General features: G+C 49.5%; 1 protein-coding gene across 1 annotated transcript in view; it reads left to right on the top strand.

Annotated features, from left to right (window-relative positions):
* Positions 1-424: 424 nt before the first annotated feature.
* The window catches only part of P3H2 (prolyl 3-hydroxylase 2), a 74,124-nt gene continuing 57,664 nt past the window's right edge, over positions 425-16,884 (top strand). Inside the window, exon 1 of the mRNA XM_075031628.1 lies at positions 425-1,278. Within this exon, the coding sequence (XP_074887729.1) occupies positions 820-1,278 (459 nt within the window). The 5' untranslated portion in view covers positions 425-819. The remainder of the gene's footprint in view (positions 1,279-16,884) is intronic.

The following is a 16,884-nucleotide window of genomic DNA, read 5'->3' as shown; positions in this document are numbered from 1 at the left end:
AGAGAAACCTTGGAGGAAGCCAGACGAACACACAGCTGGGAGCTGAAAAGGCTTCACCGGCCACTCACCGTGCCCATCCCAGCCGATTTATTTGCAGAATTCCCAGCGGCGGGAGGCTGTCGGGGCAAGAGGGGCTCGGGGGGTGGAGAACCCAGCGAAAAAAACGGCTCCAAGCAACAGCCTCGCAGAGGGACAAAAAAAAAAAAAAAAAAAAAAAAAAAAGCATCCTCCGAATAACGACGCCAGACGTGGGGAAGCTGGGGGCGCTTTAACTTTCACGACGTCATTTAAAACCCCCCCCCCGGAGACACGGAGCGGGGATGCTCCGAGCGGCGCCCGGCCGCTGGTTGCGCCCCCTCCGCACCACCACCAGCACCACCACCAGCACCTCGCCGCGGGGGGGCCGGGGCCGGGGCCGGGGCCGGGGCCGGGGCGGCGGCGCGGGCGGGGCGGCGGCGCGGGGGCCCTTTAAGAGGTGCCGGCGGGCCGGGAGGGCGGCACAGCGCCGGGCGTGCATGGAGCCGCGCCGCGGCCCCGCTACCGCCTAGGGCAGAGCCGCAAGCGGAGCCCCTCGGCACGGCCCCCACGGCCCCGCTGCGCCGAGAGCCGTTGCACGGACCCCCGGGCTCTGCCGCACCGCGCTCCGCTGCACGGACCCCCCCCACCCGGATCCCACTGCCCCGACATCCGTTGCAGGGTGCCCGGCTCCCGTTACGCGGACCCTACCGCACCGCTCCCCCATTGCAACCCGCCGCCGGAACCCCATCGCACCGAGCCCCGCTACGCGGTGCCCGGCCCCCCGCTCCCCATCGCACGGGCATGGCATCCGGGAGCCGGCCCTGGGGGGCTCTGCTGCTGCTGCTGCTGCTGCTGCTGCTGCCGGCGGAGTGCCGGGCGGGCGGCGGGTGCTCGGGGGAAGGCGACCCGCTGGAGCCCTTCGACGCGTTGTACGCCAGCGGCGTGGAAGCGTACTACGGCGGCGACTTCGCGGGAGCGGCGCGGTGCCTGGAGCGGGCGCTGCGCAGCCGGCGGGAGCTGCGGGCCGCGCGGTTGCGGTGCCGGCGGCGCTGCCGCGGGCAGGTGCGGTTGGAAACGCCGGGTCCCGGAGCCGGCGGTGACCTGCCCTTCTTCGGTTCCGTGCTGCGGCGCGCCGGCTGCGTGCGGAGCTGCGAGGAACCGCGCCTGGGAGCCGCCTCCCGCCACCGAGCCGCCGAGGAGGTGCGCGCCGACTTCCAGCGCAGGGTGCCCTACAGCTACCTGCAGCGCGCCTACATCCAGGTAGGCACCTCCCGCTTCCCCCCTTTCCCCCTCCGAAAGGTTATCCGCTCTTCCGTCCTCCCGAACCTCCCAGGTGTGGGGGGTGTGTGTCCCCCCAGCCCGCTTCCATCTCTCTCAAGCCGCCCGGGCATGGTCCCCCTCTGCATTCTCACCGATGCGTGCGGTCAGTGGTCGTGGCCTGTTCCCGACACAGAGCATCCTGGATGACAACTCGGACTCTGTCCAGCCTTGGCTTACCTGTGCTTCTCCTGGGTTGTTTTTTTTTTTGGTTTGGGGGAGCGATGGTTTTGTTTGTCTTTTAGTGCAACCTAGTATAACGCCGAAAATGATCTGCCTCAGTTTGCAGAGAAAAGCCCCCCGACCCCCGCCCCCAGTAACACCCCAGTGCCCTCTGCCAGAGGTGTTTCCCTTTCAGACAAACCGAACCGATGCTGTGTTCCAGGAGCTGGGCGTGTGTGCGAAGCTGGGAGGTATATAACCTCTGCTGCTGGGATCTGATGGTCTTTATCCTGTTGTGTGATATGAAATACTTTGCAGAACACCGTGCAGTCAGTATTTAGCAGCCGCTGACATCTTGAGCATCAGCCTCTTATCCCAGTAACTTCTGCCTTGTAGCTGTTACCTTCCCTGAGGAAAACAGTGTTATTCTTTGAATTTCCCTGCTAAAAAGAAGAAAAAAAAAAAACCAACAAAAAAACCCAAACACCCCACGCCAGGATAGTTACTGGTATTTTTCTTTTAGTTCAAGACTTGTGCTCTGTCAAGCCAGGTACCTGTAGTAAGTCTTCCTGTTCATGACTAGTAAGGACAGAAACTGTGGGAATTTTATTTCATGCCAAGCTGAATGTTTAAAACAGTTCTGGAACATTTCCCTCTGGATTTCTGCTTTATTTGAGCGCACTTGTAACCTTTTAGTTGCTGTAGGCAGCTTAATAGGTGAAGACCTGCACAGCGGAGCAGGGGGAGGGTGATTCTGCTGAAATCCATTTCTAGTTGGAGAAGCAAACATCTGTCCCAGGCAGTGCCAGTGCCTGTGTGCAGTGCCTACACAGCAGCAGATCAAGGAGGCAAATCATCAGCTACTGCATTTTAAAAACTTTTGGAAAATCGTAGCTACGTTGCTTCTTCTGTACTTCCTTTTCTGCTATTGCCTTAATGTCATTTTTACAAGTCAGGGACTAGAGCTGCATTGGCTTAAACTCTGGTGTCCATGTGCTGCATAGTGTTCCTGAAAGAAGTCCTGGGAGTGAACTGGGACTATAATTTGGCTCATATGCAATCCCAGTGAAGGTAGCAGAATTTTCCTGTGGTCCTTACCCTGAAGGATGCTCTGTGTAATGTCACCATCTGTGGGAAGTGACACTAAATTTGTCATGCTAAAAAATTAAGTGATTTCTTCTCCTGAATTCAAAGCCTTTCCCAGAGTCACAAAGGTTTGCTTATGTCCAGCTCATCAAAAAACTTTCCTCTAAATTAGAGAATGGGGTTTTTGTCTCCCATTTCAGTAAAATCGATACACAAAAATCCAGGTGATTTTGGGGGTATGGTCTGTTCTTCCATTTCTGCTTCTACTGGGTCTGAGGTTTTTATTTTCCTCATTTTAAAATGCGTTGTAAACTTATCAAAGCAATGTGTTGAAAACAGTCTTTTTTCTTATGTATGACTCATCTTAATTTGCTTTTGTAATGTCTGATGATTTTATATTCATGCTAAGACTTTGATTTTTCTGCTCTCTGACGGAGTAGTGGATATTCTTGCTATCTGCATGGATGCCCGGGTTTTGGGCACCGTAGCCAAGGGAAGGTACTCTTTAAATAGAGCTGTTTATGTTTTAATACCTTGTTCTTTAACCCTTTCTGATGCTCTTGGGTTTTGTAAGCAGCACTCTGATCAGCTTTGTCCCACAGAGCAACCCGTAGTGGTTTGTCCACATCCTCACCTTGCTGCTGCCTGAGCACGAGCTCTGTTCCCAGGATTGCTCAACAAGTCTGTGCTCAGAAGAAAATGTCCCACGTCGGATTTGCCGGCACTTGCGCAAAACATGAGGTCTAATTTCTAGCACTTTTACACACGCTCGGATGTGGACCATTCCCTCGTGCCAAGGCTGAGTGCCAAGGCTTTGGCACGTTCCCGGAGGGTTGGGATGCATCGGCACGCGCACCCTCCGGAGAGACCTCGGCTGCAGCATCTGCTCAGCCTCGTGTCTGAGAAGGGGACCTGCAAAGTGGGGCTTGTGCAGAGCCCCCCTACCTTGCCGTGGGTGTGTGGGCAGGCTGCACGGCTCCAGTGGCGGCTGTTTGACCCCCCCTGTTTTGCTCCTTGAAACCGAAAAGGAAATGAGACGAGGTTAAACATCCTGCTGCGTATCCTGGCCGGCCCCAGCCTGGACTGCGTGGGGAGGCCTTGGATGCTGGGCACTTGCGCGAGGTGCCGGCCGGACTGGACAGACGGCGGGGGTTGGTGGCATTTGTGGTTTGAGAGAGGAGGAACAGCCTGGAATGTGCTTCCCACCTCCCACTCCTGCTGACTTTGTGCTTGTTTGTTTCTCAGGAGGGGAGAAACACATCCCTCCGGGAGGGAGTGACAGAGCAAGGAACAGATAAAAAAAATCGAAGGGTTTGGCTCTTGTGCAGTGCTTTGAAAAATGGTGCTGAATAAACATGAGCTAATCGTTGCAACACTCCTGTGGGGTATGAAAAGCAAAGGCTTTTAGTCCTGCTGGACAGATGCACAGCCCAAATGTTGGCCAGGACCGCGTGTGCCTCTGCCGCTTTTGGGGCAGCACAGCCACCCTGTGTGCTCTGGGAGCAGGCTGGGGTCTTCTGAAGACCACTGTTCCCTTTCACAGATGTGATCTGAGTGTTTTCGGTGACTCTAGCATGATGTGAGGGGAGACTGTGGTGCACTGCAAGACTGGGATGGCTTGTGGATTCAGCTGAAGGTTTGTGTGGACTTTGGGCTCTGGATCAGGCCTCTGAGGTTGACTGCAGTCTCTGCAGAGACTGGAGACAAATTGCGTTGAACAAGCAGACCAAGTCCAAATGTGCTTGCAAGTCTTTGCAGATTTCAAATATGTATTGTAAGTACAAAGACTCCTCCTTTTCCTAGAAGAGCAGATGTTTTCAGGTAATTTAGAAATATACTGGGTACAGCTAGCTGAGGCAGTTAGAGTGGGATGGGCTTTGAGAAGATGTGGAAACAGAGAAGGTGATGAGAACATGGGATTTAACTCTTGTAGTGCATGTAGTGGCCTCTCCAGCCGACAGAGAAAAGGTCCTTCAGTGGGTTTCTGATGCCACATCCCATAGGCAGAAGGGCAGTTTGCCTTATGCTGGTGGCTGTCTGCTTGGTCTTTGTCAACCAAATACCCTCTAGGCTTGGCGGGTGGGTGTGTGTGGGATCTCTTTGCCCTCTTAAGTATTTTATTAATCACATCCTCCTCGCTTTGCTGCCTTAGTCATCTTGTTTCTGTTAAAACCTAGCCTGCAGGCCATGATGTTTCTAACCCCCCTTTTGGGGGAGTTTTCTAGCTCTGAGAGTGAGTGGAGAAGGAGGAAACAATGTATACCGTGGGAACATTTGCTGGCCACGAGCTGCTGACTCAGTAGCCGTGTTGGAACTTGCTGCGGACGGTGTGCTATGAACCCAGTGACAGAGCATTGCTTCCAGTCCCCGTGCTGACTCCTGCAAGTCAGCTTGGTCCAAAAGTAACAAGAAACCTGGAAAAGTTAATCGCTGTATCCATTGTGAAACCAGGTCTTGCTTCTCTTCTACCCTACTAACCCTTCCCTCGAGGTCTCTTTCCCTCGTTTCATCTTTGTTCCCAACCACAGCATCCCCTGGCCTGTTTGCTGGTTTGATCGCTATAGCCCATTTTCATTTTCTCTGAATATTGGTGTGCTGCTACTGAGCACTTGGTCCCATTTTGTAAATGCTGACTCGCAATCGTCTCATCTTCCCACTTGCCTGCAGGCCCTGTTGCACATCCGTGAATCCTACGTATGTAGTCTGTAACCACCAGCCTTGGATCTAGATGAGGAAAAGCCTTTTGGTCTGTGCTTGGGGTTGAAAACAATAAATGAAACAAGTCTCCAGCACATAGGGCATTGCTCCTCTCTTAGTAATGTCAGGTCATAGGTGGAGCAAAAGGGGCAAGAGTCTGACTATACCTGGCTTATTCTTTGTCTTGATTTCCCCTTTGCTGTGTCTGAGATGTTTTTCAGTTCTGTTATCATGATTTCATGTGTTGCAAGCATAAAACAATAATGTTTAGGTTTTCTGTGTTGTAGGAGAGGCTGTTTATTTGTTCTTTAAAGCTGTTTCTTTAAAAAGAAAAACCTTTTTCTGGTCACATAAACTTTATACAAGCAGCTTAATCTTTCTAGTGGCCTTGTTTGGGGAGAACTTTGACTTTGTGCCGTTATCTTCTCTGCCGGGTCTTCCACGCTGCAGCTAATGGGGGGGCAGTGCTAGAGGCACCACTGGGCATGTGTCCTTGGGTTGCACCATGCTTTCCTGCCCACCCATGCCGCCAAGATTTCTGAAATGCAACACAGACACAATAATGACTTGATAAAAGACCATAGGAGGAAAACACCACCCCAGAGTGTGAGTCCAAACTTCAGAAATATTTGTGATACAGGTTATTGCCCTACTCCAGTTCTGCCTTTGAAAACTCCCTATTTATGATAATCCAAACTCAAGGGAGGAGACTTGGTATGTGAAACCAGGCCTCTAACCACTCCAGACTGATCATTCTGCCTTCAGCCAGTGCTTACATGAGCTTACCACCAGCCATGCTCGGGCATCTGTCTCGCAGCACCTGTAGCAAGCCTCGGGATGGTTGTTAAGACCTCTCCACCAAATTCTTTCCACCTCGAGTAACTACTCACTGCTGCCCATCTCTGCACCGTTGCACTGGGCCAGAGTCTTTTGTCTCCTTGACAGACATCTGGATTACCTACCTAGGGATCACAGTGATTTCACTTATGGTGTCTCATGGGTAGTGACACAGAATAACATGCAAAACCCTGCTACTTAAAAGTCTTTGTGGAAGCAGCCTACTGAGGCTATTTCTCACCACAGTCACCACCTGTCCTGTGGGGTCGGTCTGGTTGGTTGGTCTTGTTTTTGTAGGATTTATATGACACATCCTAGACAAAGACCTATAGTAGGACTGTCAGATAATCATTATTATTTGGATTATTACTATTAGCGGTGTTTATTTATCTTTAATCTTAAGAATTGGTATTACTGAGATACTGGATAAATAAATAGATCCCAGAATTAATCTCTTGGAACGTCTCTTTATTTAGATTTTCTGAGAGAGCATTCCTAGTCCTCACCAGAGGGTAAATGTTAGTGCTCAGAAAGTTAACATTATGTAGACAAAAATAAACTCGGTTTATGGGATGGAAAACTCTGAATCTTGATGGTTGGGTCAGTGTCCTGGGTTTTGGGCAGGACTAAATATCCTGCCCTAAATCCGGGACACTGACCCAACTGCCCCTGACCCTGTTCTTGCCAACCCCTTCAAATGAAAAGTTTCTGAAATTTTGGGTTGAAAGTATTATCAGAGGGGGAAAAAGGTGACCCAGTGATTCCATACTGACACTAGCAAATGCAGACTAGGCACATGTTTTTGTGGTGAAGGTGAGCTAGCAGTTGAAACCAATGTACCAAGAATTACACTGGACTCCCTCACTGTCTTCACTGGAGACTCAGTCTTGACTTTTGGGACTTGACTCCAGGCTGGTGCTGTACTCAAAGTTAGACTAGATGGTTGTAGTGACTTTCTGCTGGTTTGGTTTTTTTGTTGTTGTTTTTGTTTTGTTTTTTTAATAGAGCAAATCCAAAAGCAAAACTGTGGTGTTTGCAGATTTCCATGTCATTTCAACTGATAGTAAATTAGCACAGCCCTGCTCAGCACCGCTGCAAATCAGGACACAACCAATTAGCACAAACTGGTCTTACACCCACTAAGCTCATTTCATACAGGCTGGTAATCAGCCATTTGATGGCCAGGGCTACTTTTTTGTCTTGCCAAATTCCTCTTTCTCACCTTATATCTATGCAGTCACACCAGGGCTCCAAAATATACCGGTGGTAGGTCCCAGCCTGTGAAATTTCTCAGTCTTTTGGAGAAAAAGAGGTAAGCCTGGATTCCTCCTTATTTCTTGGCAACCCCTGGTGCTGTGGCTTGGATGATGGAGAAGACAGTGGTGTGACTCACACAGTTTCACTGGATCTTTTGAGGTCTTGATCTAAAGTCATCCCAGTGCATGAGCTAAGTTAACATCCCAACTTGGGCAAAACCAGGCACCAACAGCGAGGGAGAGTCCATTGGCTTTGGAGAACAGACTCCTGCTGCTGTGCTGTAACCTGGGAACCTGCCCCTTCCCTGTTCTTTTATCTCCTTAGTTCCCCATGGTTTTTTGCACCTTGCTCTTCACTTGTCTCACGATGGCTTCCTCCACTGGCTGCTCCTTGGCAGAGCCTTGCTGCTGAACTGCCCCGTCCATGTGCCGCGTTGCTCTGGGATTTGTTAAATGGCTTTTTGCGCTGCCTGTTAAATCTCATCCATACGTGCTAGCAAGCTCTGCTCTGGCTTCTGCCGAGTCCTTTTGTTGTCCTTGGCCACAAGAATAACTAATGGCAGCTGATAATGAACTGCATGTGAATGAGCAATGCAATTTAGCCCTGCTAAGCAAACTTATGCCCAGTACTCACTAGCTGTGCCTGAGGTTTCAGCAAGGATTATTCCCATTTCCTCGTACAACTGGTGATTTCATCGTGGATAGCGTGGGCAGTAATGAGAAACCATCGTGTCAGTAACTAAGCCATTTGCTGCCAATCTCCTGAGTGCTGCAGGAGCCTTGCTAGCGGGACTCTGGGCTCGAAGCAGTGCTTGACATCTGGAGCAAGGGATTCAGGGGTTATTTATCTTAGTTTTTTCCTTTGGAGGTGGTATGAATTAGTCATTGTGATTGGGTTTGTTCCCAAGGAGTAGGGACCCCTGTACTCTGCACATGGCATATTTCCATGTGTGTAGTCTGGACCAAGGCCAGGCTGAGTTTGGATAAATCGATGTGAACCCAGAGTGACCCAGCTGAGGGCTGTGGCGTTTCTCTGCCTTTACACTGGGGAAACTGAGATCAGGATTTGGCCTGTGCTTTTTAACAGTAACTGATGGCAGGAAAGAGGGCGCAAAGTTCCATGGATGCTTTTGTTTCCAGCCAATGTATCGGCAATAAGGTATTGACATTTTTATTTCTTGGCCAAGAGCTAGTGATGAATAATGAAGGCAGGGGGTCTGACTGTGGGTGGGTTCAGGCAGCAAAGAGCTGTTCCTTGTCAGCCTGTACCTCCCAACCAGTCCTTCTCCTTTCCATGACAACTGGTCAGTTAAACAGACCCTCCAGAGCTGACGTCAAGGGTCAGGGATTTGGTCACCAAATAATTATAGCAGCAAAAATAGCATCCCCTCCCCACCCCTTCCTTCCCACATGCTCCTGCTGAATCCCGGCTCATAAATGTCCTTTTTTTCCTTTCTTGGATGGGAAGCAAAGCCCACATGTATTAGCTGGAACATATGGCAAAGTTTGGCTGCAACCCATCGGTTGTGAAGGCCAAATACTCACTTGTAGGTTCTTGTTCACTTAAAAAAAAAAAAAAAAAAAAAAAAAAAAAAAAGAGGAGAAAACCACGTTCTTTCAGGATAAGATGAAGGGCTGAGTCTGTGCTCCTGCTGAGATGGGAAGCAGATAGGGTGCGGGACAGCACGCTGACCATGCTGTCTTGCTGAGGAATGTGTCCCCTTGCAGCGCGGAGGTGACAGGCTGGCCATTGAGAGGTGGTCTGGTGGCAGCTGCCACCACCCTCTGTCCCCTGCCCTGATGCTGGTTCTCAGGTCAGGCAGAGTTTGCAGATGGGCTACTTGGGAAAATGTCATTAGCACCAGGGCACAGGGCGTCTGGGAGGTTTTAAATGTGGCGTAGCCATGGACAGGGGAAATTTCTGGCTTTGTAGCACTAAAGGTTTTATTAAGGATGGGGGGAACACCTGGGAGATGGCAGAAAACCCTTGAAGGAGAAGCAAATGAAGTGACGTCAGAAATGGACTGTCTGCACCACCAAAATGTACCTCTGTCCCAAAAGTTTCACATCAAGGCACTAACATCAGATTTGTGCAGTGAATGGTTTCCCTGAATGTGCTGAATGACAGGGGCTGCTACGGGAGATGCATTCAGTGCTTGAAAACTGGGATTGAGGTCTGAAGCCAAACTCACGTTTGCACCTTTAAAAAAATCTTGTTTCCACTATAGAAAATTGCATCCTTAGGGTATGGAGTTATAATCTGGTAGCAGATCAGAAGCATGTTTTGGGGATGCTGTTGGCTGCAGGGAGCAGTGCGAGGTGCTTTGCTGCCTCTGTCCCCTCACTGGGTTTGCTCAGGGTGAGACCATGCTGTGTGCAGTTACCCTCCAGCACACATGTGCCCGAGCTATCCGTAGCATTGTGAGTGTGGGTATCACAGCGTATAGCTGGTGTAAGTGGGGTTGGACATGACCTGGCCATCGGGAATCACTGTGGCTGCAATAAACTGCAATTGATGGTAACGTGGCTGCTCGCTGACCCTCACGAGGCTGGTGGGTTTCTGCCCTGGCAGAGCCAAACCTTTGCTTGCTGCCTTGCCAAGCGGCATCACTTCTTCCTTTGTATGGAGATACTTTGCCAGGTCCTCTGCTCCTCTTTGGTGGAAAGCCACCCTGGGCCTTGCACGTGCTCCTCTCCCTCCCAGCACACAGGGATTTTTACAATGGAATTTAAACAAACAAACAAACAAAATCAGCAAAATCACAAAAATCGTTGTTGGACACCAACATGCTGCTTTTCACCATGATTTTTCCATGCCAGCTGCAGTGGTGGCCTTGATCTCACATCGTGTCCTTGCAGAAAGACGAGCCTGAGACCGTGCTGTGTCCTGTCAAGGTCAGAGGCAGGAGCACTCGAATCCGGAGAGCCTTCTGCCTGCAGCTTTGCTGCAAAAACAAAGAAGGGTGGGCAAATCCTGAGTGAGAGTATTGCAGGTGGGGCACTGCCTAAACCCACAGCTCTTTGAGGTCCGGGCTGGACGCCCGAGGGTGTGATGGGGAGATGTGCTGAAGTTCATAGCCCAGGGCTGTGGGTGCAACTTCTTTTGAAAATGCAGCCAGCGGTATCCCTTCCCAGAAAAGATCAGTGTGGTACAGAGAGAAAGAGCTTGGAAAATATCCTTCAAAATATTTGCTGAAGGTGTTGCCTGTGACTGCCCAGGGACTGAAGCAGAGTCTGTTGGTTCCCTTGCTTAGAAAGCGCTGTTTTTAAAGTGGTTTTTGCCAAGGCACTGCCTGTTCTAAGGCTTATATATATTCTGGGGCATCCATGTCCTGAGTTACTCTGTCTCTTTGGAAGCAGATGAGAAGCTGCAAAGTTTCATTGAAATAGTCTGAAAGGAAGAGCATTGACTTGTGGTATGTTGTACTGTGCTGCTGCTGGAAAACACTTACCTATCCACAGCTGCCAGCCTCATCCAAAGATCTGTGATTGAGCAAAATGTTTCAGTGATGGGGAGGAAAATGTGTTGTGTCTTATCCACATTTTCCTTGCTTATAGAGCTGTGTAATAAGTGGATTTTTTTAGTGCATTGGTATTCCTGAGATGCTTCATTGAACAAAACTTTTCATTTTGTTCTTGAGAGTCTTTGCAGGGATAATCTTGGAGTTGTGTGGGTACATGATAAGGGATTGCTTTTTTTTATGGACTCTATTAAACCTCATTCTATTTTAAGGAAGCTAGAATTGGTTAAAAACCATTATTTTCAGAGAGTTCACCTTACCCATGTCCCTTTCAGGTGCGTTGCAAAGCATCCTACCTGCCAGGACTGCTGGCCTCTGTATCACAGGGGCTGAGAACAGGCAGGAGTTGTCTCACATGTGGACAGCCCCGATCACTGGGAAGTGTTTGCAGGCTGTTAAACAAGAGTTGTGAGATGCACTGATCTGCAGAGGTCGGTGAGGGAAGGCTGTTTGTTTAGAGGGGAATCACATTGCTGTTGGGAAAGGCTTATTATTGCTTGGTGGTGTTCCTGAGTCCGGTTGATCTCTCCTGCTGAGAGCAGGACGTTGGGGCAGGGTTTGCTGCAGCCTGAGTGAGTGGTGCTGGTGCATCTTGTGCTACGAATGACTGTGGTGTGGAGTCAGCACACTGGGTGTGTGTAGGCACTTCAGGATGCTGCAGTGACTGCAAATCCCCGTTGTGGGCTGCTGGGGAAGCTGGTCTGCAGCCTGGAACTGGTCCAGCACTCCCACTCCTGGGGCAGGCAGGGGGTACCCATTTCACACAGCTCCGTGGCCAGCATGGTGCAGAAGGTGTTAAGCCTCCCCAGGTTGTCTCCAAATGGGCTCAGCTGGGGGATGAGTGGGCCAAAATGCAGCCCCCAGCACCAACATTGCTGGTGTCAGCATGGACTGGGGTGCCTAACAGCCAACACAGCCTCCTCAAGCAAACAGCATGGCAAGAGTTGATATTGCTCTCGCGTTTGGTCACTTCTATTCCCTTTGCTTTAAATACTAATGTCTTTTGGCAGCTGGTAGTTCCCCTTATCCCTTGGTTGGCAGTCTCACTGTTTCCTTTAACATAAGCATTGCATCCTGGTGTCCAGATGCTGGTGGCTCTGCTGCTTCTCCAGAGTTGCTGTGCCGGGGTCAGTCTCAGGCTCGCTGGCTGTGACTGCCCGTTCGAGTTTGTCTCTTCCTCCAGCCAGCTGCCTTGGCTCACTAGGGTACTGCTAATAAAACTTCATTTCAGACTGGATCCTTTTATAAGGCAGGCAAATAAGAAATAAAACAGCAGTGCACTGCTTTAGGAAGCAGTTTGTCCACTCAGCAGCTGTCAGCTGTGTGTCCCTTCTGTACAGCTCAGTGCTGCAAGCTTCTGGTAGCTCTCTGCCAGCATGTTCTGCGTGTTGTGAGGGTGCAAAGGACATCCTCAGGCTCCCAGCCCTCTTTACATCAGGCACTCAGCTCCAGCAGTGCCCATACAGCTTTGCCTCTCTGATTTGCCTGCATGCTCTGACTGAGCTGCCCGTGCATCCTTCAGTCCCCTCTGCCCGCCTGCTGTGGCAGACCAGCAGTGCCCTGTTTTATCCACGTGTGTATCCACTGGGCAGTTACTCAGCTCTAGGCAGCTAACCCTGTTTGCCACAGAGTTCTTTCCCCAGGTAATGTCCGTGCCTGGCCTGTAGCCTTCAGTTGGGTTACAGCTGAAGCCTGGCTCGGGCAGGTTCATTGCAGCGCTTTGGCCTGCATGGGGGAGCTGAAAATGTTGCACCCCTGGCTCCCATCAGCACAATCCTTGCACTCTCCTGCCGCTTCTGTTTCTGTGTGTTGTGCTTTCCTGGCCATCTTTCCTGCTGCTCAGGTTTTCTCTCCGCCACCCAAACTGACTGAACCTTTCTCTCCTCTGAGCATCCCCAGATCTGACTCACCACTGTATAAAGGGGCAGATCCTATACATACTCAGTGCTTTAATGTTGGATTAAGGTCTCATTCCAGTAGCCTCAATGACTTGGATGTAACTAAGGCACAACGTGCGACATCACTGCCTGGTTGTTCCCCGGTGCCCGAGTGGGTATTTCAAGCCTGGATGATGGGAAGGCTGCAGTGAGCAGAGTGAGGGGAGGCAGCTCTGCAAGACAGTGGTTTGTAGAGGACAAGGCTTGTAGCTCCCCACCTGCCTGGGATGTGCAGGAGAGTTTTAGTTTTGGCAGTGGGACTCTCCAGTATGACAGCTGAAGCTCAGGGATTTGAACTAATCTATGATTCTTTGAATGTTCCCAAGCTCAGGTCTGAGCTTGACAAAAGAGATTTCCCCATCTTGGGGGACTCATTCCAGCCTGACTGCTGTTTGGGTTTTAGACGTTCAGCAAAACAGTCCCTCGAAAACTACTTTTGCACTGTAGCACAAGGCTTCCCACAGTGGTGTTTTTAACTCCAAATCACTGTTATTTTAATCAGCATACTTCCGGTTTCCAAATCTATTTTTGGATCCTTGCTGTTAAATCTAGTTAGATTATAGACTCCTAAATAAACAATTTTTAGCCTCTAATGTTTTTTGAATCAAATCAAACCAAGTAGAGGGACCTGAATAATCATTTGCCTGGACTTTTTCTTTGAAGGTTACAGCACTTAAAGCTGTCAATGAACTGCCAGCAATCAGTGTGCTCAGTTATCTTGGAAAACACAGTGTAGAAACCATACTGTCCTTCATGATGCTTTTGAGAAGTATTAGATATGAAAGGTTTGCATGCTTCAGGCTTATTGTTTACATTCCTGTTCCTTTGCTGTTGTTATTTTATGCAGTGGAAGTTACAGTTCAGCTCCCAAGTGGAACTGTCAGTGGAGTCAGGCGGTGGAGCCGTGCTCGGAAAGGGCTCCAGGTCCTTAGGGATCTTCTGTGCTGCTCTTTGGGGTTGCTTTGGTATTGCAGCCAGCCTGTGCTGAATAGCAAAGTCCTGCTAAGTAGGATTGACGGTTGTGCTCTTGCATGCTCTAGGTGTGCATCATAGGCTCTTCTCACACACACAGATGTGGTGGAGCTGGGGTGATGAAGAGGAAAACCCTACTGGTGTTTGTGCTGCACACCTGAGGTGGGAGGGACTGCTCGGGTGTAAGGGCCAGTAACGCTTGGCCCTGTGAGTAAGGGATTATTTCACTGGGCTCAGAATGTACTCAAGCCTAGAAAGAAGTGTTTTTGGGAATTGATCAGGATTACTGTGCCAAGTGAAGTAGTACACTGGTGTAGCTATCAGTGCTTCTTGGTGCCATGGTACAGCTGGGTCAAAAGTGCATTATATGAACCACTTCACTGTCCATCTTATTTAAGCTACTTAATGCCAGATTTGGAGGTTACCCTCTACTATTGAAGGAGGAGAGCCAAGCGCAGATAGCTGAACTCTCAACCATATTTAATTTTGCTGTTTGCTCTTGGCGGTAGGAAAGATGGAGTTTGGAGAAAAATAAGGAAGGGAGTAGCTGCTTCTCTTTTCATAGCGTTTCCTATGTGACAGGAGGACCATCAGGCTTTTTGGAGTTTATCCTTGTAGATTCTCCAGTTGCAAAACTGCAGTAGATGTAGGCTGTGCTATACTCTCCCTCTCATGTGCCAGCAAGCTTCACCCTCTACTCTTATATACACTTAGTGCTTTAGCAGTCCTGAGCATGGAGAACTAGATCTGTTTTTACTTAGCATTAGGAGTTGTAAGGAAGTGCTCAGCTATCTCTTGTTTCAGAGCAGTCAGTGCAAGCAGAGACTTTGTTCCACCGGTGACCGGTGACAACAGAAGGATGTCGGTGCTGGGGAATTTCAGGCAGAGGTATGTACCAAATGCTGCTGAAAATAGCGTGGTTTGGAGCCTTCTGAGTTGCACGCTTTGTTTTTGGTCCACCCTGCTCTGGCAGGACAACTGCTCTGGCTGCCAGACTGCACTGTAAGTTGGTGATGGATTTAGCAGAGTGTCCTCACACGTGTCTGGATTTGAAATCTGGTCATATTAGCAATAAAACTTGCTGGTTTATACTGTGTAATGGCATAGGTGTATCTGTCCTTTAATCTGAAAGCGCTGAGCTGGAGGTTGTTAGTATAAATGGAATGGAGTGTGACCTAGCTTATGCAGTAAGAAAAAGAGTTAGCCGAGTTGGTACTTATACTTTCTGTGGACTTATTTCAGTTCTAATGGCTCAGGTTGATGCCTGACGACTTACTAAAGCACAAAAACTGCATTGTGTGTTGAACCATGTATTCTGAATACAGTGTGTTGGGTTTCCATTCTGCACAGCTCTCAGGTGCGATCTGGCAGACCTCATGCTTATACGTAGCAACTGCCTGATGGTCCCAACTGTGTTTTATTTGGGAGTATGTGTCCCAGACAGGGGCTGCTGTGGCCATCAGCAGTAGTTCGTGAGGCAGGACAGAAATGGCTGGGTTTGGTCCTGCCCAGCACTCCATGCCCTGGTTTGCCCATCTGCGGAATAAGTTTGATGTGCAGTAATTACACACCAGGCACTTGGCATTGTAAGACATAACTGACATCACATGTTTGGAGAGTGTCAGATGCGCTGCGTGATATCTGTGCACTGCGAGTGAGCTCCGACGGGAATAGCATGTATAAACAGCACATTAATTAAAGATGTCCTGTACTGCAAGAGAAAAGCCCACTTATGGAAGCGGTTTGCTCAGAGTTAGTAGTGCTGCCTGGCTTATTAGCAGCACATGAGCTAACTATCGTCTCAGTGGAAACTGATAATACAGCAGTATGAACGGTCACAATGGTCTTACATAGGAAAGAGGAGACATACGTGACAGCCGTGTGGGTCCAGGATGAGGCAGCTTCAGACATGACCCTTTGTTAAAGTTCCTTCGCAGGGAACAGTACAGTGTCTGTGTTTCAGCAGCCCAGCGCTCCATGCAGCAAACATTTGTGGTTAGGTATTCCTCATTAGCTTTGCAGAGATCTTTTTGACTTTGGGACCTTCAGTATATTTTATTCCAGATGTTTTTCCCTGAGTTGCTGCTGCTGTTTAAAGGGCCCTCAAAACCTGATGACATCCCTGGGATCTGGGGGAAATTGAGCATCTCATATGAGTGTGAGCCCTAAATTATTACCAGGCTGCAGAATAATGGTTCTCCTTGTTTTGGACCTTTACAGCCTGATAGGATCACTGTAGGAAACATGATCCAAGGGGGGTTTTTTGGAGTGGTTCTTGAGTTACAAACACTTTCTGGTTGGGACCTGGACTGAGTCTGGAAAGCCAGCTGCCTTGTCCAGGGGCAACAGCTTTCATTTCACAGAGCAGGACGCGTCTGGCCAAGGATGAAAGGTGAAGTGGGGCTCCTCAATGTCCTGAACCCAGTCCCATCCCTCTGCAACATCACCACACCATGCCATAAATCCCATCTCATCCTCACACTACAAATGCCCCTGGGAATCTGCTTTGCACCTCTATTTCTTTCTGCTGAACCTCATCAGCAAACCTCCTACAATCAGCGTGAGCTAGTACAAGGAGAGTCAGGCCCATCTTCATCGCCCAACCAGGCATGGGGCTGAGCAGGGCTGACAGCTCATCCTGTCTGCAACTGTGCTGCTCGAGGAAAGTTGCTGAGAGTGACTCTCCCTTTGCAGCAAGACTTCATCTATTTTTTGTATTGCCTTGCTTTAAAATATAAAAAAAATCACTGCTGGAAGAATAATTATTTTAACATCCATTGAGAGATTTTTGGAAAGTCGATTATTCTGCTTAATTTCAAATCCATGGAGTGAACTGTAATCTCAGCTCTGGAGCATGTTTCAGTTTGTCTTCCTCCCATGGGAGAGTCAAAAGAGAAATGTGAGAAAAGTGGGGCAGGGAACAGAAATGGCAGAGGAATCAGGGGAAATGAGTCACAGTGTCAAATGTTCTTCGCATACTCCAGTGCCAAACCAGAGGAGGATGTCATGAGGATGCTGCCATGTTGCGGGGCACTCACCTGTAGCAAGTTTTTAGGAGGATGAGTAGTGGTGGGATCGGTT

This window comes from Buteo buteo, chromosome 7 (assembly GCF_964188355.1).
Source record: "Buteo buteo chromosome 7, bButBut1.hap1.1, whole genome shotgun sequence".
NCBI classification, from domain to species: Eukaryota; Metazoa; Chordata; class Aves; order Accipitriformes; family Accipitridae; genus Buteo; species Buteo buteo.
Note: the sequence above shows the minus strand (reverse complement) of the source record. Positions and strands in the feature narration are given on the sequence as shown.